Source organism: Epinephelus fuscoguttatus, linkage group LG3, assembly GCF_011397635.1.
Source record: "Epinephelus fuscoguttatus linkage group LG3, E.fuscoguttatus.final_Chr_v1".
NCBI classification, from domain to species: Eukaryota; Metazoa; Chordata; class Actinopteri; order Perciformes; family Serranidae; genus Epinephelus; species Epinephelus fuscoguttatus.
In genome coordinates, this window is record NC_064754.1 from 14,450,023 (window position 1) to 14,472,376 (window position 22,354).

The following is a 22,354-nucleotide window of genomic DNA, read 5'->3' on the forward strand; positions in this document are numbered from 1 at the left end:
TCACAGTGCTGCTTACCTGTGCGCCAAAACGCCGATTCTGCCTCACTTGGACCGCTCGCGATGGAGAAAATCAGATGAAATATGATGAGGATATTATTTTTCTGTGTATCGACGAAGGGAAGAAACAGCAGAGCTGAGCCGAGACTAAGTTTCTCCAACCAGGGTGCTTTTATTCCTAAAAGAAAATAACAACAGCAGCAGCTCCAAGGACAAACAGGTAACTCAGGAGATTTAATTTGCTATCACTGCCACTTACCTTAAGCCTTATAGTCCTATCTGTTTACATAAAATGGAATATAAATAACCTTTATTAACATTACCGGAAATTGCTATATTAATGATTTATTAAACTGTATGAACATCTTATAGGCTTCAAAGTCATCGACAGGGAACTGTGAGTCTATTTATGAGAAATCAAAGTTATGTCACATTGAACGCAGACAAGAAAAATCAACAGAAAGTCAAGTTTAAATAATCATAACTTAGTAGAATTTAGTAGATACAACATACACACTAAAACTCAATTAATTTGAACATAATTAAAAATATATACATTTACTTCAGAGGCCATTACAGCTGCAATATAACCTAAAAATGTCGTTTATTATTTATAAATTATGTTTTATTCTTGTCCTGTTGCTGTATTTAAGTTAACTTGTGTTCTGGGGTCCAGTATGTTGATTAAAAAGTGATTATCGAGTAATATAAGTGATGTTGTGCTGAAAAAAAGATACCAAACATTGGTGTGGTATTCATGTGGTATGTAGAGGCAAAATCAAAAGTATTCAAAAACAGTCAGGACTCCAAGATTAAAGCTGTCATTGGGTTAAGATAGTTCAATATTAGCTGTCTGGATAAAATTCGACTAAGTTTTAGAATATAAGAATATAAAGTCCAGATTTTCAGGTGTATGATATAATCAAAGTGTGGGTTATAGCATAAAGTCAACAGGCTGACTTGAAGGTGTGGAGGGTCAGTGTCAGTGTGATGTAGCCTGTGTGGTGTTTACTCAGATACAAATAATGATGCAGGTTTTCTCTCTTAAAATCCTAGTTTAGATAATGTTTCACAAGAATACAATTAGATTATGGGGAATCACACCTGTATATTTTTAATGAAAAATGAATCAAATCTGAGCACGAATGCTGTTGAGAAAATTTGCCGCCATTCACTGTTGCTGTTAATTTGGAATTTTGGTCTAATGTCATTGCTCCCCTATTTTCCTGTAAAGTAAACTGCCTATAATATTTTCATGTTTGCTGTTGGGACACTCCACAGGGACTCTGTCAAACAACTGGAGAATAATGACAGATTTCCAGTACTATACAATAAAAGACAATATTGAAGTAAATAGATTTTGAAATAAGATGGGTTAAAAAGTGCACATGACGGGGTTAGTTAAATATAATATCCATTAAATTAATGTGTTTGTACATCAATCTAGACTGTCTGATTTGAGTTTTGATCAATGTTGTTTGTATAAAGGATTTAAATTAAAAAACGCACGACTTAACTGATAATTGATCAAGTGCAGGTCTTTATAAGATAAACTTTATATGTAGTATTCAAATTCTTTTCTTCAGTAAAAGAAATAATACAGCAAAGTAAAATACAAGTCATGCATTCAAACTTTCACCAAGTAAAGGTATAGAAGTATTAGGAACAAAATGTACGTACGTATGAAAATGAAAAGTACCAATATGCAGAACGGCCCATATCCCAGCCCAGTGTTATATTATTGTATCATTGAATTATTATTACATTTAATATATAAGTGGTACTTAAATGTTGTAATTGGTTGAGGTGAAGCAGTTTTAACTGTACTTCATATACAGTCGGGTAGATTAATACTAAACAACATAATTTTTTATGAACTCACTATAAGTTCTGTCTGTAACACTTAAAACGGAAAAGGAACTATGATTGTAAAGAAAAGTAAAATGTACTTTATTAAACATTATATAGTATGTTGTTTGTTAGTGAAGTCTACAAGTACCTCAAATTTTTACTTTAGTAAATGTTTTAACTAACTTTCCATCACTGCAGTATTTTTACATGTTTTATAGTAAATCAAAATTCTACTTTTTTGCAAACCTGAACAGGTGTCACATTGTGTGCGTCTCATTTTGACTAAAATCATGTCTGTATTATGATATTTAACCTACTTATCCATTGAATCAGACATACTGAAACAACATATATAAGCAAAACTGCAGCAAAAGCAGCTTTTGAAACCTTTAGCAGCATTTTTAGTTGTAAATAAGGAGTGTCAAACTTGTTATAACTGAGTGCATCCACTTAGAGGAGAGAAAAGGGTACAAAAACACACATAAAGCTGTTGTCAAGAGAACGGCAGTATATCTATCATAGTAAAATACGTAGCAGACGACACTGGCACTCCTAAATCACTGAGGATGTAAAGCTGTCATCCATATCTAAACTATCTCAGCACTTAATCATACAGTCAATGTGCAGAGGGACCGATTAGCAGACATCCACTTTCCATCTCCAGCTCTGTATCTCATAAACCTGACTCCTCACTCAGGTGTGCAGATGACGTTTAAATTTAAAATCAAGTCATAGCATTTTATACATTTGAATATAGAGTCAGTTTCATTGCTCCTTATTCAGATTTTTACCAGTCTGGGGTCAGACTTTGGGCGTAACACCAGTTCTTGTGTTTGTTTTTGTATGTTTAAAGCTCACATGTTCACTGAGCAAAGGTCAAAAAGTTTAGATTTTGACAGAAAAGCATTTGAAGTTCATCGTGGTTCACTCTTCTAACACCTGACCTGACCCCTGCCCCTACTGATGGGCTCCACTCCATCCATCTTGTCCTCCAAGCAGGTTACAACAAACTACTTGTAAAAAGCCATTTGATCCAAAGTGGTTTGTTTGGAGTGTCCACAGACAGTCAGCATTACTGCTTCAACTGTTATTTGACGTCTGGGAGGAGACAGGATGGGAGACATGGTGGTGGGCAGGATGAGGATTAAACTGGGCCTGTGAATTATTCTGGAAAATGGACCTTAAATTGTACTGGCACAAAAGTTTAAACTAGCAGATTAAAAAAGGGAACGCTTATGTTGGAATATCCTGATCATTAGGTCATCCAATGGAAACAAAAAAGAACATAAAGTGTAAAAAACTGAAACTCAAGAGAACTGCGTCCATTGTCGTGTTTTCGCATTAAAAATGCAGGCTTAATTTCGCTCCCTCTCTGCGCCTCTTCCCAATGGCAGACTTGTAAACCGGGGGCTTTGCTGGGTCTTGGTCGGGCAAGTTTTATGACCAGAGCTCTGTCATTGCTCCGTACCATCCTCCTCCCCCCAGGCAGCCGCCCCCCCGAGGGCCCCCCTGTGCCAGCTGTTTCCCTCAGGAGCTCGCAGCACTCCCAGCACTTTGGCGACCGGAGGAGGATGGCGCTGTCTTCATTTGTTTACGGTTATGTCAGTAAGAGCGGAGTTGGGGGGACCATTCCGTCGTGCGTCTGAGTTGCATTCCCAAAAAATTACAGAGCAGCAGCTCTGGCTCCAGGCCGACGTGAAATAAATCAGCTTGACCTTTAACACCAGACCTTTCATTAGGGCATTCCAAACTAATTGCTTTACGATTTCATTGCGACTCAAAAGCATCTCTGAGTGGTTTTGACTGAACCTCTGAGGAGGACGTGTAATCCTCTTGGTTTGGCTGTATTGACTCAACAAATTGAGATCTACTGAAGGGATCCTTCACTGTCAGTCAGAGTGACACCACCTGTACGCTGAACCACGTGCACGCTCCGCCCGTCTCTAATGAATATCAGACAGGATGTATGTCTTCCACTGGAAGTTGACCTCTTGTTTCTGGCCGACCTTTTGCAGTTTGGTATGTCCGATATGGTTTCACAACAAGTGATCTTAAGATACCAGCCTCTCAAGCTTCAGCCTTCTTTACTGTTTCCTGCCGTAAAGATAATTGTAGATGTTCGAGGATGGGGGTGTGGTGGAAGTCAACAAGATTGTTTGGGGCTAGGACATGTTCGGAGCCGAGCACAGGTCTTGCTGGCTAGCAGCTTCTTGTCATAAATTTCCACAGACTTGTCCAACTTTAACAAGCTTTGTGCCACCTCTGTAAACCAGAGCCCCTCCTCCTGCTGAATGACTGACGACGTTGAGGTGTGCACATACCTGGAGTGGGGACAGGATGCTGTTTCAGAGCGTGTGCCCATAATTATATACATAAAGTAATTGTTCTCATGTCATTGTTGGTCTCCTATTCTCAGGCTCCTGAATGCCGTCAGTCTGCAACTGTTGATGCGTTCTGCCGCCAGTGTGTAAGAGGCGGGCCGTTTTACGGGGCTCCTTTTGTAACTTGCCTGGAGGGCTGTTGTTGTAAATCATGTGTGATTCATAAAAAAACAGGTTCTCCAGTCTGCCAGGTTTCATCTCCACAAACCTCAGAGACGTACAAATAGACTTTGGCCTGCAGCCATACCTCCCTGGAACTTCTTCCTTTACCAAACTGCTCCCCTGTCAACACTCCCCTTCACTCTCGTCCCTCCCCCCACCGCTGCCTCTGCCTCTGCCTCTGCACAGGGCTGATGATGTTGTTTTCTTTGCGCTTGTCTTTGACTGTCCTCCATGGGAAGTACCTGGCAGCGGATGCATGTGGCAGGCTTCTGCCTGGACACGTCTGTCTCCCCCTCTCTTCTGTCTCCTCGGCCACGCAGCGTGAGAACTGCAGTATCCATGGCAATGAAGGAGGTGTGCTCTGGGTTTAAATGTTGTAGACAGGAGGATTTAGACCTGAATGTCTGCACTTCTGAAGTTCAGAAACGTTAGATCAGCAGAAGCCGAGTAATTTCAAAGCTTTTCAGACTTGAAAAAAAAATGACCTCAAGACTTCAAAGTCATGTGGTTCACTAAAGTCACTGAAAAAATGCACCTTAGTGAGAAAGTTTGAGCTGATACCAGATTTAAGGAGATAACAGTTTGTTCTTTCTCTCTGCAGGTTTTTTCAACACATCACCATCCCACCATGTGCTAATCTTCTCAGCGTTACCCAAAAGATAGTGAACACTTTGAGCTGCTGACCTCATCAACAGTCTTGCACCTACACCAGCTTCCCTAATGGCCCACCCTTACGAGCCTTGGTTACGGACAGCACCACCAAGTGGCAGCTCAGAAGACATGAACATCCCCTCCTGGTGGGACCTCCACAGGGACGTCCAACCAGGGAGCTGGATAGACCTGCAGACGGGGCAGGGTGTCGGCTTGCCTCCAGTGAGTCCAGGGAGCTCCATGGGGTTGCAGCACTCTTTAGGGCCCTACGGATCTGACCCGCAGCTGTGCACCCTGCCTCCAGCTCAACTCGCTCCAGCCTCGCACTCATCTCACCTCTTCCCTCAGGATGGCTTCAAGATGGAGCCACTGGGCCCTGAAATGCTACAGCAAGAACCGTTCTCCTTAGAGGAACCACAGGAGAGCACTGTCTCAGCCCGGCCCAAGCCGCAGCGCCGATCCTCTTCCAGAGGTGCTGGTCAGGCTGCATGTCGCTGCCCTAACTGCGTCCATGCTGAACAGCTGGGCCAGAGCACTGATGACAGCAGGAGGAAGCACATGCACAACTGCCACATCCCTGGCTGCGGTAAGGCCTACGCCAAGACCTCCCACCTGAAGGCTCACCTACGATGGCACAGCGGGGACCGGCCGTTTGTCTGCAACTGGCTTTTCTGTGGCAAGAGGTTCACACGCTCTGATGAACTGCAGCGCCACCTTCAGACCCACACTGGTGCTAAAAAGTTTAGCTGCGCATTGTGCCCTAGAGTGTTTATGCGCAATGACCACCTGGCCAAGCACATGCGCACACATGAGTCCCCACCAGGACATGGGGAGGAGAGGGTGAACGGAGACGGGAGGATGGATAAGGGCTTTGATACACCAACACCTCCTCAGTCATCCTCCAATGTGTCTGCCTCTGACACCACAGAGCCTCCGCTGAAGCTGAAATGTGAGACAGACCCCTCGGTCTCCAGCGTGACAGGGCAGTCCGGCTAATTTCATCACTCTCAGAAGAATTTTCTGCAGTTAAAGGTTGACATATCTCTGTCATAGAGGTGTCATAGTTTTACGATAGAATAGAGAATAGAAAAAAGGTTTGGTGAAACATGTACGGATAAAAGTTGGATGGAACAGGAAGTGTTTGTCCGTGGTCCTGTGAATTTATCAACTGGGATAACTCAGTGATAATCTAAATATTATAACACACAGACAAAAAAAAAACAGGAATTTTATTAATTCTGTGGATAAAACATTCCTCTGTTTACTTAAAGTGAAAGGTGGCTAAGGAGGCAACCGAGCTAAAGCTACAGCTTGTTGCTGGACTTCCATTGCTGCTAGAGCTACTACGACCAGTAGACCAAGAGCCTGGGACGAGATTAACTGAAGGTGGTTTGTTAACTTGTTTACAACGAAAAATGAATCAAATGTGTTACTGCAGGAGTTGGAGAAACGTTTGTCTCTAACACAGTTTAATATACCTGTTTCAAAGGCAGCGTGCTTTTGAACAGAGAAAGGGAGACAGTTTTGTTTTTGTCTCAGACTGTCACCATACGTGTGTAGCCTACTGTGCAAGTTGTGATAAGACACTGGAATATAAAACAGCCTTTTGTCATTTTGAAAAGGTCAGTCGCAGTTTGGATGGTTGACAGTACATGCCACAAACTGGGTGTGTGTGTTTAGTTGGTATGTAAGTAATTAAAATGTTACAGAAAGAAATGAAAGTACGACACACAGTAACACCGTGCTGTGGCAGCATGCTATGATGTTGATAATGATATTATATTATATAGTATAATATAAGAAATGGGAAAACCATGCACTACAAAGGCACCAAAAATGGTGTGTTGCTGTTGCCACTGATGGCAAAACACTTATTAATGCTTATAATTATACAGTAGGAGAATGTGAACTGTGGTTCAGGCTACTGGATGCAAAAAACCATTAAGTGTGACAATGGTGTGAAAAAGTAACGATCACATCTAACTGAACCTGAACAATGAAAAGTAGTCAGAGCCGCTGAGGACAGTGATGCCCTCCAGTCCTGGGAGGTGAGAACAAGAAGGTAAAGCTGAGCTTCATGATCACCAAAGACATGGAGAGAAAATGCTGCCTGGACAAATGAATAAAGTGTCTGATGCTACATGCTGATGACAAACAATCATATCTGGTATAAACACGACCCAACAGGTCCACCCTGTCGACACTACAGCCTGCTGGTGTTGGGTGAAACTTAGTGAGGTAGTTTACTCCTGTGGACTCTGCGGTCCAAAGATTTGAAGCTGCAATAATCATTTTTTTTTATATTAGCAATGGATCAAACTACTCACTCATAGTGATGATCTCACAGAGAATTATCGATCAACTCTGCAGTATATGATATGTTTCAGCAAATTTCAACTCATAGTTTTCTGGCCCACAACTCTACTGTTTCGGTTTGGTCTCACGACTCTCATCAACATCGACATCTTTAAAGGTCCAGTCTGTCAGATTTTAGGGGATATATCGGCAGAAATGAAATATAGTACGTTTTCTTTAGTGTATAATCACCTGGAGATATGTATCGTGTTTTTGTTTTCTTAGAATGAGCCATTCAAATCTACACAGGGAGCAGGTCCTTTTCTACGTGGAGTCTGCCATGTTGCACTGCTATGTAGTAGAGTGGACAAACCAAACACTGGCTCTAGATAGGGCCATTCCAGTTTTCGCACCAGCCACCGTAGTTAGCAGCCCCTCAGTGACGAGCAGTGTCGGAAATACACTGATTTTTTTAAAATGTGAAACTGCTTTATTCAGAGTTTTTACTGGTTTAAACCACCAGTTGTTTTGAAGAGGAAGAGACCTCTGTAGGTAATTCGACTCATGGTAAAACCTCCGTGAACGTCCAGATCTTAAGTTATCAAAGAAAAAGGTGAGCACGCATTAGCAGGTGCCTATCTTAGATAGCTGAACTGCATCTGAGAATCACTGATTTGTAACGTGAAACTGCTTTATTCAGAGTTTTTACTAGTTTTTGTCACTAGGTTTGTTTTGGAGAATAAGAATTCTCTGCAGATAATTCAGCTCCCGGTAAAAACTTCCCGAACATCGAACACTGAAGGAATTTCAACTGGGAGAAGTTTCAGCTGGCTGCAGTATGCAAACATCACCACCAGACAATGTCAGAAATTAGCAAGGGCCATGGGCCATTTGGCCCGCAATTTATCCAAAAATGCCCCCAAAAGCCATGTTCCAGGGGCCAAAATTGCCCCCAAGTTTTCGAAACAACTATATGTATTTATATTTTTAACAGTATTACAATCTGACATTAAATTATAATTTTATTTTCATTAAATTAATTTACCGTCACACATTTTCCAGACATAATCAACGAGATTGCACTGATTATGTGAGAGTAATCTGACAGAGAAGGGGAGGGGGCTTTGCTGTACCATAAGTATAAATTAACCATTTCTTGGGTGATCTGTGTCTACACAATGACAAATTAATGAAAAATTAAGGTAGAATGAATGTTAAATTTTAAATTAACTCACTTCCAGGATTGCATCTAAGGAATTTATAGTAATTTGGCCTTTTTAACAGTAAAAGTAACTGTAATGTGGTGAAACATTAGTACTGCTATCAGTAGATTAATGGTTAAATCATCACATTTAAACTGGTTGAATTATAGGAAATCTGAGTGATATTTTGCAACCATAACTTTATGTAACCCATTATTTATTTCATTTATAAGGGTTTCTACTGAAGAGTGAAGACACTATCTTAGTTGGTTTTGCTTTTCGTGTGCTTACTGTTAGAACATAATTACAATTTTTTTGATGGCCCCCAAACATTTTGAAAATGCCCCCATTTTTTAGACTGTGGGGGCCAAAATTGACCCCAAAATATTTTGTTAATTTCATACCCTGCCACCAGATGCCACAAAAACCCCCTAAATCTTACACACTTGTTCTTTAAGCCTGATTTATGAAAGGGTGCTTGACACTTTTGATAAGCGTCACTTGACAGAAATTATAGAGCTGCACAACGTTGGCGAAAGGGTTCAGTTGCTATCCTACAGCTGACTTCTTTAGTTACATTAGACATTAGTTACATTTAGATTACATCCCGATCATTATATGTATCCTACTTTTGCATTCTGATAATGGAGGGATTGGATGAAATCTGTGAGTGTGAAGAGGAAGAGATTATAAACTTCCTTCCACTGAGCAGATAACGGGAGCACAAGAAAAGGAGGTGATCAGTGCAGGACATGGACGAGGAGATTCGTGACTACGAAATCACATTGCACGACAAAATATGATGTCAGCGATTCAACAAAATTGTCCAGGTGCACACCATGAAAGGAAAGTGTCCACCGACACTTTATTCTGTTAAAAAATACCTCATTTCTGTCAAGCAACACTTCTAAAAAGTGTAGAGCACCCTATCCTAAATCATACTATATGCCAGTGTTGTATGTACAGTTCTTTCTGCTGCCCTCTGCTGCCAAAAGTTGCGTACAGCTTTTCATATCATAAATGTGCAGCAGAAAATATTCTAGGTACGTCCCTTAAATCCATACCTCAGACGGTTCAGGCAGTGGTGGACGCAGAAGGTTGTCCTGCCAACACTATCCAGGTGTACCTCATTAAGTAGGTTAATACAGTTCTTCCAAATATCATCAGCTCGATAACCATTTGCGTGTTGGATCAGGCCATCGTCCCAATCATCAACAAACATGGTGTGAAGGGCTTATCTCTCAACACATTTTATTAAGAGCTGTAGGTGTGTCTGCAGTTTTTCCAAGTTCACTGACAACTTGTCTAACAAAACATTTTTTTCCACCCATTTGACTCTGAATCACGTGCAGAGAGCGACTGCGTCAGCAGTCTAGTCTAGTTCATGAAATAAAACGCAGTTGAACAACACAAGCATCAGAATTTATTTAGGTTACTTGTTTGGAATAGTTTCATAATCAATAATATGTGATCAATAGTTCTGTAGCAAGCAGTATGAGCAGCTTCACAGTTTAAAACCTTTAGGATGTATGTAACCCATCACAGGCATTAGGCTGAGACTTCTATATGTTAGGGAGCTTGCATTACTGGAGGCTCACGATTGCTGTATTTATGTATAGAAGATAAGAAATGGAAGACCGTGCTTAAACAGTCAATTATTGTGTATTGACTATTATTATTATTATTTTCTGTTGATGTCAGTTTTGATAGCCTTCCTTTATGTTGGTCAGTAGAACAAGATGAACAACTTTTGTTTTAATTGGTTGCTGTAGAAAATGTTTTAGTCGACTGTAAGAAAACAAGTTCTAAAACTTTTAATAAGTTAATTATCATGGTGTAATAACTTGTATTTAATCTATTATTGTCCTTCAAATAAAAAACTATATTCTGTGTCCATGTTGAACATTTATTTACCAACCATGTTCTAACTGTTAATAATTCTGAGCTGTTTCATTTTTACTCATTAGTAGCAGTAGTGGTAGGAGAAGAAGGAGAGACTTTTAGAGCCTGTAAATGTTTGTATCATATTTTAGATACCAGACTGTGCATGATTTCAATACAAAATTCACTATGTACACAATTATTATTATAATTCTGAATATATAAGACGTGTGCCTTTCAAAATGATGTCCATTTAATTGAATAAGCAGGTGGACTCCAGTTGAGGTGTACTAGCAGCTCAAAGCTGATCAAGAGAAATGGGAGGCACATGAGCTAAATTTAAAGTGTCATAGCAAAGCGTCTGAACACTGTAAAATCAAGGTTTCAGTTGTTTTAGTTTTATCAACTACATCTGCAAAAAAATTCTATAATCCTGTTTCCGCTGAGGCGTTATGAGGTATTCAGTGTAGACAGATGAGGGAAAAAATGAATTAAAACAATTTTAGCAACACACACACACACATTTTCTTCAGCACAGACTGTTCTTGTAAGGGTTTTTCTTTAGAAATACTAGCTACTTTCACCTCTTCAGGCCTATAAATCCTTCACCCGAAACTACAAAGGACAAACCGCTCTGTAGTTAAGTCACTAATAACATATGTTCTCACAAAAGGTCCAGTGTGTAGGGGCATCTAGTGGCTGAAATTTATGACTATGTTTTCATTAGTGTATAATCACCTGAAACTGTGAATCGTTGTGTTTTTGTTACCTTACAATGAGCCACTTATATCTACGTATGAAGCAGATACGACAGTAGCACACAACAGACAAACCAAACACTGACTCTAAATAGGGCCATTTCATGTTCGCAGCAATGACCATAGTTCTCCTACACCAGAGATACTCAACTTGCTTTGCAAGGAGGCCAATTTTGCAAAATGAAAGGAGGCAAAGCACCAGACACAGAAGACACATACAGGGCACGTGTACACAGGGGCGTTTCTAGGAACGGAGGACATTAGGGGCATAGACCAGACCTCTGTCAGGGGTCCAGTGGATTCTCTCCTGGCACTGTCTTTGATAACAAGCTCTACTTTGATGCTTTTTCATGCACTCTGGCACTGAATTGATATTTAAAGTACAAAAAAATCTCAGTTTTAATCAATTTATTGTCGTTGTGAATTAAAAAATGAAGTTTAAGTCCAGCAACCTCATTGCCAGATGCCACTAGATCCTACACACTAGACCTTTAAGGCCATAGTATGGTAGGAACAGCTTCGTTAAAGGAATACTTCACCCCCAAATGACTATTTGTATATCAATTACTACACTTTGTTACACTGAACTGGAAAGAAGATTGTTTTTCTAGCATGTCTCCACAGTGAAAAAGGAATTTAAAAACTCAGAATATTCTTGATGAATTAAACTTACTGGGGTCCTTGTGTCCAGCAGAAAAAGACTATACTGAAAAATCTCTCAAACAAATCGTGCAGTATGAATATAACTCCAGTCTCATTTATCCAGTCATATGCTCAGTTCTCTAATGTAAGTTTTACATTAAACTGTTGCGTTCATGGTCAGAATTCCGAAAGAATTTTTTGAGCCTCAGTCACTCAATTTCCTGCATTCTGGTGAATTAATTATGGACCAATATGGACATTTTCTGCCTCAATTTATGCTGTCTTAAATGTCTTACATTTTGTGAAAATAAAAGATAAGATAAAGTTGTTATTAGTGAAGGGGTGTGTCCCCTGCGTCCCCACAAAAATCTTTGTTAAGTGATATTTAGCAGCCTGCTTTATTCACGTAGACACAGCTGTACTGTAAAGACCTTAAGTCACCCGAAGGCACCATCAGCTGGAACCGGAAAGTGAATCATACAAAGAGGAAGTGTACAAAACACATCACACAAGAGCCTCAGTGGCTCCATTTTCTAGCTAGCGTTGAACTTTCGTCGTTCTATATTTCACACTTGTAGGACAGATTTGTTTATTTCCATTTTTTTTGTTGTTGGACTGAAAAAAACAAATTTTTCAAGATGGGAGGCGGCGATCTGGTAAGTAACTTATTTCTTCATAGGCGCTATCTCCTCAGGGACCGTGATTACCAAACTCTATTCAGAATATAGGTGTTTTAAAATGTTCGTTTCCTTACTGGTGTCTATATAGCTGTGCTTAGCTTGAATCAATACCTACAAGTAATAGTTACGAGCCACAGTTCAGTTCAGCAATACTCACTTTACCTTTGGTTTTATCTTATTCTTATGTTTTAATCCCTATTTCACTAGCTTGTAGCTAGTAAATTAACCTAGCTATCTTATGTTAGCAAGCATTAACTAGACGTAAAAGTCAACTAAAAGTTGACATTTCTGTTGAAATATTGGGCTCCATGGTAAATTATAACCATGCCGAATATAGCAAAAGATGTTATATATTCCCGGGAGATTATCATCAGTTGTTTGTGTTCATATGTTTGCAGTCAGATTTTATACTCATTCTGTTTACGTTAATAATTTTTGGTTGATACTGTTAGTTGAACCCTTTCAAGTCAAATTTGTACCCCTAATCTTGTACCTGATAGTATCCACAGTTAAAGACACTAAATATCGTCCATCTTGTCTTCTGCCAGAACTTGAAAAAGAGCTGGCATCCCCAGACTATGAAAAATATTGAGCGTGTTTGGAAAGCTGAACAGAAACATGAGGCTGAACGCAAGAAGATTGAGGAGCTTCAGAAAGAACTGAAGGAGGAACGAGCCCGAGAAGAGATAACAAGATTTGCAGAGGAAGCTGGCTCCATCAAGTTAGTCCTCTGATATTAACACGAAAGTTGTGTTATAGTTTAAGTCCAAAAGTAGTGTCTAAGTTATACCTTTTTTATGATGACAGAAAGAAAGATGACCGCCTGGACTGGATGTACCAGGGCCCTGCTGGCCAGGTGTCCAGAGATGAGTACCTGCTGGGACGTCCCATTGACAAGCAGATCACCGACCAATACGAGGAGCCCGAGAGCGGTCCATCAGCTGAGACTGGCCTCCTGCCTGGGTCCATTTTCAACCCCACAGCTCCTGCCTCAAGCCTCGACCTGGCTGCCAAGATCAGGGAAGATCCCCTGTTTGAAATCAGGTCAGTAAGTCACTTATCTCCTATAATTTGTCCTGAAAATATGCTCAAAGTTTCAAATTGTTCAATTTATGTTTTGTCTTGTTATTTTTTAAAGGAAACGTGAAGAAGAAAAGAAGAGAGAGGTCTTGACTAATCCAGTGAAGATGAAGAAAATTAAAGAAATGGTAAAATTACTGTGTAACTGTTTTGATGCTTGATTTAATTGTTCAGTTGTTTTACTGTAAATAACGAATTCACTCATGTTTGATATTTACAGCTATTTCTAAGCATCTGTCAGTGATGTTTCCACTTACTTTGTGAACATATGACAACTGCAGCTGTGTTACAAAAGCAGTACAGTGTCAGGAGGTGGAGATTGTCACGCACTTTAATTTACTGGTCGGTTCTTTCACAGCTGCGCCAAAATCTCGACAAGAAAGACAAGAAGAAGAAGAGGAAGAAGGACAAAAAGGAGAAGAAAGACAAAGAGAGAAGAAAGGAGGAGAGGAAGCACAAGAGGAGGAGTTCGAGCTCAGATGAGGAAGACGAGAAGAAACACAGGTATGTAAATGTACATGTGTGATTTGTGTCTGCTCAAATTTAAAAGCACACTTACAATGCAAAAATATCACACACACAGATGAAATTAAATCAATAGAGCAATTAAAGAAGCTGTTTAAATATCAGCTGTAATCTCTCTTTAGGTCACATTCACGAGATGAATCTTCAGACACCAAATCTCGTTCCCATCATATTCCGGGCTATGGTCTACAGGTCAGTGAGCAGCAAAGCAGTATTGCATTATACCACTGTTATTCTGATCACGCATACACTGCTGTTAAAAAGTCTGGAGTCATCAGTTATTATGATGTTGTTCTTATTTTCTTCAATAATGTCTCTTTTAATAGAAATAAAACCAGTTTAATTAAAACATCAACGTTGTCCTCCATACAAAGTAACATCTATTTGTAAAGAGGACTTTCTACAACCTATCAAGCTTTTGTGGCAGGCAGTTCCAAACTTGTGAACGGCAGTGTACACATGATCCGTTCTTCAGTTTCAACAATTAATCTCACACTGGGCCAGACACTTAAAGTCCTAACAATCAAGTCTTCCCTCTCAGTTCCCCGCTGGCAGACATCACCAGTCCTCAGCTTCCTCCAATCACTCAGGGCGCCGTGAGAGGAGCCGCTCCCGATCGCCTCACAGGAACAACAGGGAGAGTCACGTCCACTCCTCTTCCTCACACAGAGGAGACAGGAAGGTTGAGGCCAGAGCTTCCAGTCCACAGAAGGAGCGTTACCAGAGACAGAGGCACCATGTGTCCAAGTAAGACTTCACAGGGACTTGTAAATGATGGCTATTGTTTAGCTAATGGCATTATTCTAATTTGGACAGTATTTCGATTAAGATTCATTACTTGCTTCGCTTATAGAAGTATGACATTCGTGTTTTGCTGCTAATGACTGAAGTCACCCATTCCTCCTCAGATTACAGTGTTTCTCTTCAGTATTCAACCTTGAATCCTCTCTGTCATTTTGCTGCCATGGTATTTGCCATCAAATAGTTGGTTAGCTGTACCATTTCTATCTCAAATTACTCCTCTTCCATGTCATTTTTTATTCTTACTTTGATGTTTAATCAGGAAAATGCCTCTTGAATAGTAATGTGTTTCTCAGTGAATTGTCCTAATCACCACCCACACTGAGTGGATTTCAGTCATTTTTCTCATGTTTTTTTTCTTCTCGTATGTAGGAAGCTCTCTGCAGAAGAGCTGGAGCGTAAGAGGCAGGAGATGATGAGCCAGGCCAAGCAGAGGGAGGAGGACAGGGAGAATAATGTGAAGAGATACAAGAGGCAAGACGAGCAGGAGAAGCAGCGGGAACAAAATGTCAAGCATGACCGTCATGCTGGCTTCATTCAGTAAGTTTCTGAGCAACATGGACGCAGATATTGAAAGAGTGTGACATGATTATTATTTTGTCTTAAAAGGTATTTTCCAACCTGGACCCTAATCTCCCATGTTTTTGTGTCTGTGTGACAAATGGGAGCAACCACTGTTAGAAATTGGTCCGGTTTTGGCGGCAGTGAAACAGGCTGTGGTTCAGTTCCTGCAGGCATTTGTGTGCCATCAATTTGCAAGTGGCAAAAACAAGCACTTTATAGATGGGAAGCTCAGATGGCTGTTAGTGTGTTTTAGTGTGTATTAGTATCTGACAACCTATGAAATGGATCCCTTCAGGGGTCAACCTTTTTGTTAAAGACAAACACCAGACTAGAGATGCGCCGATCCAGCTTTTTCAGTTTCGATACCGATCCCGATGCTGTGGCTTTGAGTATCAGCCGGTACCTGATAAACTAAACCTAAAAAGCTATATACCTTTACATGTAGAACAGAAAAGACTAGAGGCATCAGGCATTGATGAATACACAGTTCTTTCCTAAGATAAAATGAAACAAGATGAAACAGATTAATGCAATGATGAACTATTTATTTTTAACAAAAATAAACAATTGTGCAACAACAGTTGAAATAGTGTGAAATTCCTCAACACAGCAGATTCTCTCCTTTGCTCCATGACGTATGACGTAGCTCGCGTCACAACAGATTTAAAGGGAAAGGGTCGCCTCAGGTATAGGTTGCCTTTTTGCGATACCCGATCCATCTATTTTGATATCGGGGCCGATATTCGATCCAGATATCGGATCGGTGCATCCCTACACCAGACTCCACTGAAATTTACAATAATTTTAGCCTATAAGGAGCCAGCACATTTTCACATCTAACAGGGTGAATTAAGGGTTTATTTCAACCAAACCAGAATTGGTGATTGTTGGAACAGTGAGGAGACGAACAAAGATGGCTTTTGTGTATTTTATTTTGTTTCTTTCAGCTTTGAATGAAGTCTATTTTACAATAATAAGATAAGTGCTCATTTAAATGGAGTCTGGTGGTTTTGACAACAGTGAATTTGGAACACTTTCTGGTTAAACAAAAAGGATCTTGCTCTTTAATAAAGAGATCTGTCTCTGTAGGGATCCTTTCAATATTGTTGTCAGACACTCATCATTGGAATCTGAGCCTGTCAGTGGCAAAAACATGCACTGAAAAGGGATGTAAATTGACTGTGCTCAGTTGCACCAAGTGGTTACATTGCAGCCTGTTCTGCTGCTGTCTCGCTCAATACTGGACCAATTTCCAAAAATATTTGTTCCCATTAGTAACTTGGACACAAAAACATGGAAAAATACTGAAGTTACCCTTTAAATCCACAAATAATGTCCTCCTGACTTCTCTTCACTTTTCACCTTTCTTGCGTACTTCACTTTAGCTCCAGTAACACTCACCTTTACTCTTTCAGTAACATGAAGCTGGAGAGTGCTGCCACCTCATCATTAGAGGACAGAGTGAAGAGGAACATCCACTCCATTCAGAGGACAACAGCCACAATGGACAACTTCATGAAGAGATGAAGACACAACACATTTGTCATACAAATAAACTGAACTGACTAAAAAGGCTTAGCGAGATAATTCCACCCACCCCTTTATCGGTCCCTTTAATGTACTGAAGCGGCTGTGTATGTGTGAGACAGTGAAGATAGCTGGTGTGGTGGGAGTCTGTCATAAGCTCAAACAAGGACCTACATGTCTCCATGCCTACCAGTGGATTTTATTTTGTAAATTACTTTCCATAACAGTGACATAATTTATATTTCAGACTATTGTGACTGATCTCTTGTGGTTCTTCAAAGCCAGTAGGTCTCTGAGATCTGAACTTTGTACAGTGTATTGTTTTAGTTTTTACAGTATTATATACCCTGCTTTTATCTTACAAGGTTTTTGTAATATATGTTACTGAGTCCTGTGAGTGGAAAATGGAATAAAAACATATTCCCTGAGCTCCATTATTTGTTTTGGCTTTTTTTTTTATTAAATGTATGTTTTTAGTGTGGATCCTCTGTCGTTCAGATACTGCTTCATAAAACACACCTTCAAATGTACACATATTCATATCAACACCCATATTTTATTCCTATGGTCTAAAGATGAACAGCTATCCTAAATCCAGAGTGATAAAGAGTGATAAAACTCAAATTTGTGATAATGTGGCAGCCTCCAGCACACCTGACGGAGTGTGCGCCCATATAGGCGAAGCGACACAAGTTCGATTTCAACCTGCAGCTCTTTGCTTCATGTAATTTCCCCTCTCTCAACCCACTTTCGTATCTCTCCCCAGCTGCACTATGATAAAGGGAAAAAGCCCTAAAAATAATATTTAGAAAAAGTGATGTCATCAAGCATGAAGTGTGGAGTTGCTCCATAGATGATGAATTGGGAAAGATATACTTGATGACACTGAGAGCACCCAGAGGAATGTTCTGAGTGTCTGTGTACATTTTCTTTTTTGGAAGCAGGAACACTACGATTTAAAAAAAAAAATGTAAATCCTGACTCCTGATGGTGATCTTCCCCTTTAAATTGTTTATTTATTTTGGTGGTTATAGTTGAGCCAATATGGTTTGTTGTCCATCTTAACAATATGAAGGCAGGCCAGGACATACCTTAACTTTTTGTCACTGTCATGCATTATCATTCAGTTGGTAGAGCAAAAAATATCCTTGGTTGCATGCCCAGCCTAGTGATTGTCTCCCTCAGACCTGAAACTGAAATCTGCCGGTTTTAATTTCACTTTAACACGCCTCGAACAAACTATACACGCACCGCTCGCCAGTGCCCCCTGTCCTCCAATGAGAGCAGCGCTTTGCACTGATCCAGCCAATGGCCTTTTGCGCAAGCGCTGACGTAATACAATCAAGCTAGTCTCATCCACTGTGTTTCTAAATCGTGTAGTCACTCTGGGAAACAGTCACTTATAATATCCCAAGAAGTGGCGTTTACAAGTTTTATGATCTAGGAAACTACCACAACACCTTCATAATGGTAAGTACACCCTGCGCAGATTTTCTGTGATTGGTTTGTGTGGTAAAATGGTTGAAAATTAGTAAATTAGACTGATAATTACAGTGGCTCGGCTAAGCTAATATTAGGACGCTAGCTCACTGACATCTTTAGTCTAAGTTACTCACTAAAGTTTAAGTTAGCTAATATCCTCTGAAAACGATTTTAACGCTTTAATTTCCTTAGATAACCCGTTAGCGTAAATAATATTTCAGCTAACGATGCAGAAGAATTAACTAATAGTAGCCGGTGTTAGCCGGAAAGCTAAACACTTAGCTTACCTAGCTAAGCATGAGCTAGCTAACGTTGCATCTTGTACGCTGGTTTTCTGTCCGTGCAGAAATCCTCTTTAATTACATTTTGCATCTTCAACAGAGGCAGCCTTAAACAGTTGTAAGTAAGTTTAGGTTGTACCAACATTAGTTAATATCTGATCAGACAATGTCCCCCTGGTTTGCTGGAGTTTCAGCTTAACACAGTTAAATAGCAGTTGGATAATGTAAAGCTACTGTCAACAGAAAACAAGTTTAAAAGCTCAATAACGACGTTTTCCCCTAATTATCATTGCATTTAGAAATATATCTGACAGGATATTTCAGATACTGGTCCACCGTTTATGTCCTATAATTATACTTCCCATTTTACTCTTACTTTGACTGTTAAAGTATGAGCTTTTATAATCTACTGCTCCATGTTTACACACATGGGGTAGAAATAACTGAATTATGTGAGGTAATAGATATATTTCAGTCATAATACTCTACTATTACAACAAAAATACATTGAATGTTATTTGAATGTTACCTACTTATTGACAGTGTCCTTATTGTTAGCCCAGTCCTGTGATTGAGGTTCTTATTTCTGCCTTTAATACCAGTATTGTTTATCCTCTTTTTGCTCAATAGTAAGGTGTCAACTTACAATTATTGTCATCGTCAAACAGTGTGCCACTTATTTTGTCATGATTGTTTGGGGAATGAAACAAAAGAAAAAAAAAATGTTTATCAACATGTCTCAAGAGCTTAAATTTACATATTTAAATTGCTTGTTTTGTCTTTTTGCTGTAAAAGGACTCACAAAATTAATAGAGATCAGATACATTTTCTGTTAATTGACTTATCAACTGATCCACTAATCATTTCAGATCTTACTGACTAACCTTTCTCCTTCTTCATCCAGTCTATTATGTCCTATAACGGAGGGGCCGTCATGGCCATGCGGGGGAAGAACTGTGTGGCAATAGCAGCTGACCGGAGATTTGGCATTCAGGCTCAGATGGTCACCACAGACTTCCAGAAGGTGTTTCCCATGGGAGATAAGCTGTACATCGGGCTGGCTGGACTTGCCACTGATGTTCAGACAGTGTGAGTGTGCTTAACCTCCGTGTCTTTCTCTCAAACTAGTAAAGCAGTTCTGTTTCACAACCAACAGGGCCATGATGGCAGGTGTTCTTTGAGCTCTACAAATTGGCTTTTGACAACTTTTGGATCTTATGTATTGTTAAGAATAACACTAATTGAGACAAATCGTTTATTACTAACTATTTTGGGGAAACTGTGGTATTAGTAATGCTGTTAGTCAAAGCTAGAAAAGTAGGATTAGTGTCTTAGGAATGATGGATGTCTTTGCTTCGTGTGTAGAGCCCAGAGGCTTAAATTCAGACTTAACCTGTACGAGCTGAAGGAGGGTCGCCAGATCAAGCCTAAGACCTTCATGAGCATGGTGTCCAATCTGTTGTATGAAAGGAGGTGAGTGCACTGAATTTGATTTAGATCCATTTTAATGTAAACAGGACCCATGTCCAACTATAAAGCTGCACACTGAACACATAAATACTTTCATAGACGGTGAAACAACATCTGATTAATGTGTGATGCTCTCATCAGATTTGGCCCATACTACATCGAGCCTGTGATTGCCGGACTAGATCCCAAAACCTCAGAGCCATTCATCTGCTCCTTGGATTTGATTGGCTGCCCCATGGTGACAGAAGACTTCGTTGTGAGCGGCACCTGCTCGGAGCAAATGTATGGCATGTGTGAATCCTTGTGGGAGCCAGACATGGTAAGTCGAGTGTGAGGTTTGAAGGCACTTTGATGTAGGGATGCACTGATTTATTGGTTTAACATCAGTATAGGCCAATATTCGTCTCGTTAACTGCCATAGGCCTAATCAGCAAATAAGATGACGATCACTGATGGTTGTAAAGCAGGGCTTGAGATTAACAGCGTCCTGTTGTCCTGGGGGGGACAATAGAAAACATGTTTGTAGTCGAGTTGAGTAAATTCACCTGCGATGCACCTTAGTTTTTTCCTGATATTGCTACATTGTTAACAACTAATGCACGTTGAAAGCAGCAGGAGGAAACCTAGTTAACGTTAGAAGTTAGCAGCGGGTGGCCAGAGCTAAAAGCAAACACAGGTAGCAGTGAGTTATATTATGATTCACTCATGCTTTGTTCATAAATGAGTATTGGGAGAAGGTTGATTACAATAGCAGCACGGTGGTGCAGTGGTTAGCATTGTCGCCTCACTGCAAGAGGGTTTCTGATTCGAACCTGGGGTGGGGGAGCAGGAGTTTGCATGTTCTTCCTTTGTTAGCGGAATTTCTCAAAGTATTCCAGCTTCCTCCCACAGTCCGAAGACATGCAGGTTGATTGGTGACTCTAAATTGTCCGTAGGTGTGAATGTGAGCATGAATGGTTGTCTGTCTCTATGTGTCAGCCCTGTGATAGTCTGGCGACTTGTCCAGGGTGTACCTCGCCTCTCACCCAATGTCAACTGGGATAGGCTCAGAATTTCAGATTAGATGCATCCTTACTCATATGCCTGTAGGTGGCTTGCTACTTGCTGGATCATTGTGTGAGTGTGTATATTTATGCTATGTGCATGTAAATGGAGATACTACTACCTTTTAATATGTAGTATTGCTAAAACTGTCAGATATAACGTTTACAAGATCATGATAGTTTCTCTGCACAGCTGACAACTGACAGTTTCAATTCAGGAGTATAAATCTGCTGCTCTTGTCAGGAATAGCTACTGTCTGTTTAAACATTTGCTCCTTAGAAGCTAGTTTTTAGAGACTGACCTAATATTGTACAGGTCTATTGTGAGGTCTAACAAGGGTTCAGCCATTCTGACCACAGGTATTCTTTAGATAAAAAGTCATGTGTTTATTTGAGAAATGTTTTATGTGGTGCAGGAACCAGAGGACCTGTTTGAGACCATCTCCCAGGCTATGCTGAATGCAGTTGATAGAGATGCAGTGTCTGGTATGGGAGTCGTCGTACACGTCATGTAAGTACAGTAATAGAGGAACAATATGTACAGGTTGAGTGGAATGACAGGTTTGCAACGAGTGACAGCCTTTTCTTTTCTTTGGCAGTGAGAAAGACAAGATCACCACACGAACCCTGAAAGCCAGGATGGATTAGAGCTTCTGTTTTCTTCCCACACTTCACCAACACACGTTTTTGTATGAAAATATTAAACAATGCTTGTACTGTCTCTTTTTTCTTCCTCAATAAATCTAAAACAATGAACTTGACTGATGTTATTGGTGAAACTACATCGCCACATTTTGCAGATCCTTTTGTTGCATGTTACATATTGTGTAAACCTGGTACCAAAGCTCGACATACTTGACAACTAAAAATACAAAAATGAAAGGAAAGACACCAGCAGGACTGACTGACCTAAAATACACAAATCTTTCCTTATACTTTATATGACAACTAGCTTTGGTTGTACATCAGTTTTAGTGTTACATTGCAAGTAGCATCATGATCATGACACTGCAGACACACTCCGAGTCACTTGTCTTAAAAAATATGTATGCTATGATCACTGGTATTTTGTCAGAAAAAA

The 22,354-nt window shown here is 40.1% G+C and overlaps 3 protein-coding genes across 3 annotated transcripts; all 3 read left to right on the top strand.

The window, feature by feature from the left end:
• Positions 1 to 10,370, top strand: sp6 (Sp6 transcription factor). Its single transcript, XM_049568407.1, has 2 exons — positions 1 to 217; positions 4,993 to 10,370. Exon 2 carries the CDS (start codon positions 5,112 to 5,114, stop codon positions 6,036 to 6,038), a length of 927 nt encoding a protein of 308 aa, XP_049424364.1. The 5' UTR covers positions 1 to 217; positions 4,993 to 5,111; the 3' UTR covers positions 6,039 to 10,370.
• Positions 10,371 to 12,318: 1,948 nt separating this feature from the next.
• cwc25 (CWC25 spliceosome associated protein homolog) lies at positions 12,319 to 17,431 on the top strand. The gene is made up of 9 exons (XM_049568398.1): positions 12,319 to 12,476; positions 13,049 to 13,221; positions 13,308 to 13,544; positions 13,639 to 13,708; positions 13,939 to 14,084; positions 14,228 to 14,297; positions 14,647 to 14,852; positions 15,279 to 15,446; positions 16,886 to 17,431. The coding sequence occupies exons 1-9, from the start codon at positions 12,459 to 12,461 to the stop codon at positions 16,995 to 16,997; spliced, it is 1,200 nt and encodes a 399-aa protein (XP_049424355.1). The 5' UTR covers positions 12,319 to 12,458; the 3' UTR covers positions 16,998 to 17,431.
• Positions 17,432 to 18,324: 893 nt separating this feature from the next.
• On the top strand, positions 18,325 to 22,029 carry psmb3 (proteasome 20S subunit beta 3). The gene is made up of 6 exons (XM_049568418.1): positions 18,325 to 18,467; positions 19,665 to 19,849; positions 20,126 to 20,233; positions 20,372 to 20,549; positions 21,690 to 21,784; positions 21,873 to 22,029. The coding sequence occupies exons 1-6, from the start codon at positions 18,465 to 18,467 to the stop codon at positions 21,919 to 21,921; spliced, it is 618 nt and encodes a 205-aa protein (XP_049424375.1). The 5' UTR covers positions 18,325 to 18,464; the 3' UTR covers positions 21,922 to 22,029.
• Positions 22,030 to 22,354: the final 325 nt, after the last annotated feature.

What these genes read in the sequence shown, in the direction of transcription:
- cwc25 (XM_049568398.1), top strand. An exon ending in TTCCGGGCTATGGTCTACAG is followed by an intron (nt 14,298 to 14,646) that starts GTCAGTGAGCAG and finishes CTTCCCTCTCAG; the next exon opens with TTCCCCGCTGGCAGACATCA. An exon ending in CAGAGGCACCATGTGTCCAA is followed by an intron (nt 14,853 to 15,278) that starts GTAAGACTTCAC and finishes TCTCGTATGTAG; the next exon opens with GAAGCTCTCTGCAGAAGAGC.
- psmb3 (XM_049568418.1), top strand. An exon ending in AATCTGTTGTATGAAAGGAG is followed by an intron (nt 20,234 to 20,371) that starts GTGAGTGCACTG and finishes TGCTCTCATCAG; the next exon opens with ATTTGGCCCATACTACATCG. An exon ending in CCTTGTGGGAGCCAGACATG is followed by an intron (nt 20,550 to 21,689) that starts GTAAGTCGAGTG and finishes TATGTGGTGCAG; the next exon opens with GAACCAGAGGACCTGTTTGA.
- sp6 (XM_049568407.1), top strand. Translation starts at nt 5,112, where the DNA reads ATGGCCCACCCTTACGAGCCTTGGTTACGGACAGCACCACCAAGTGGC.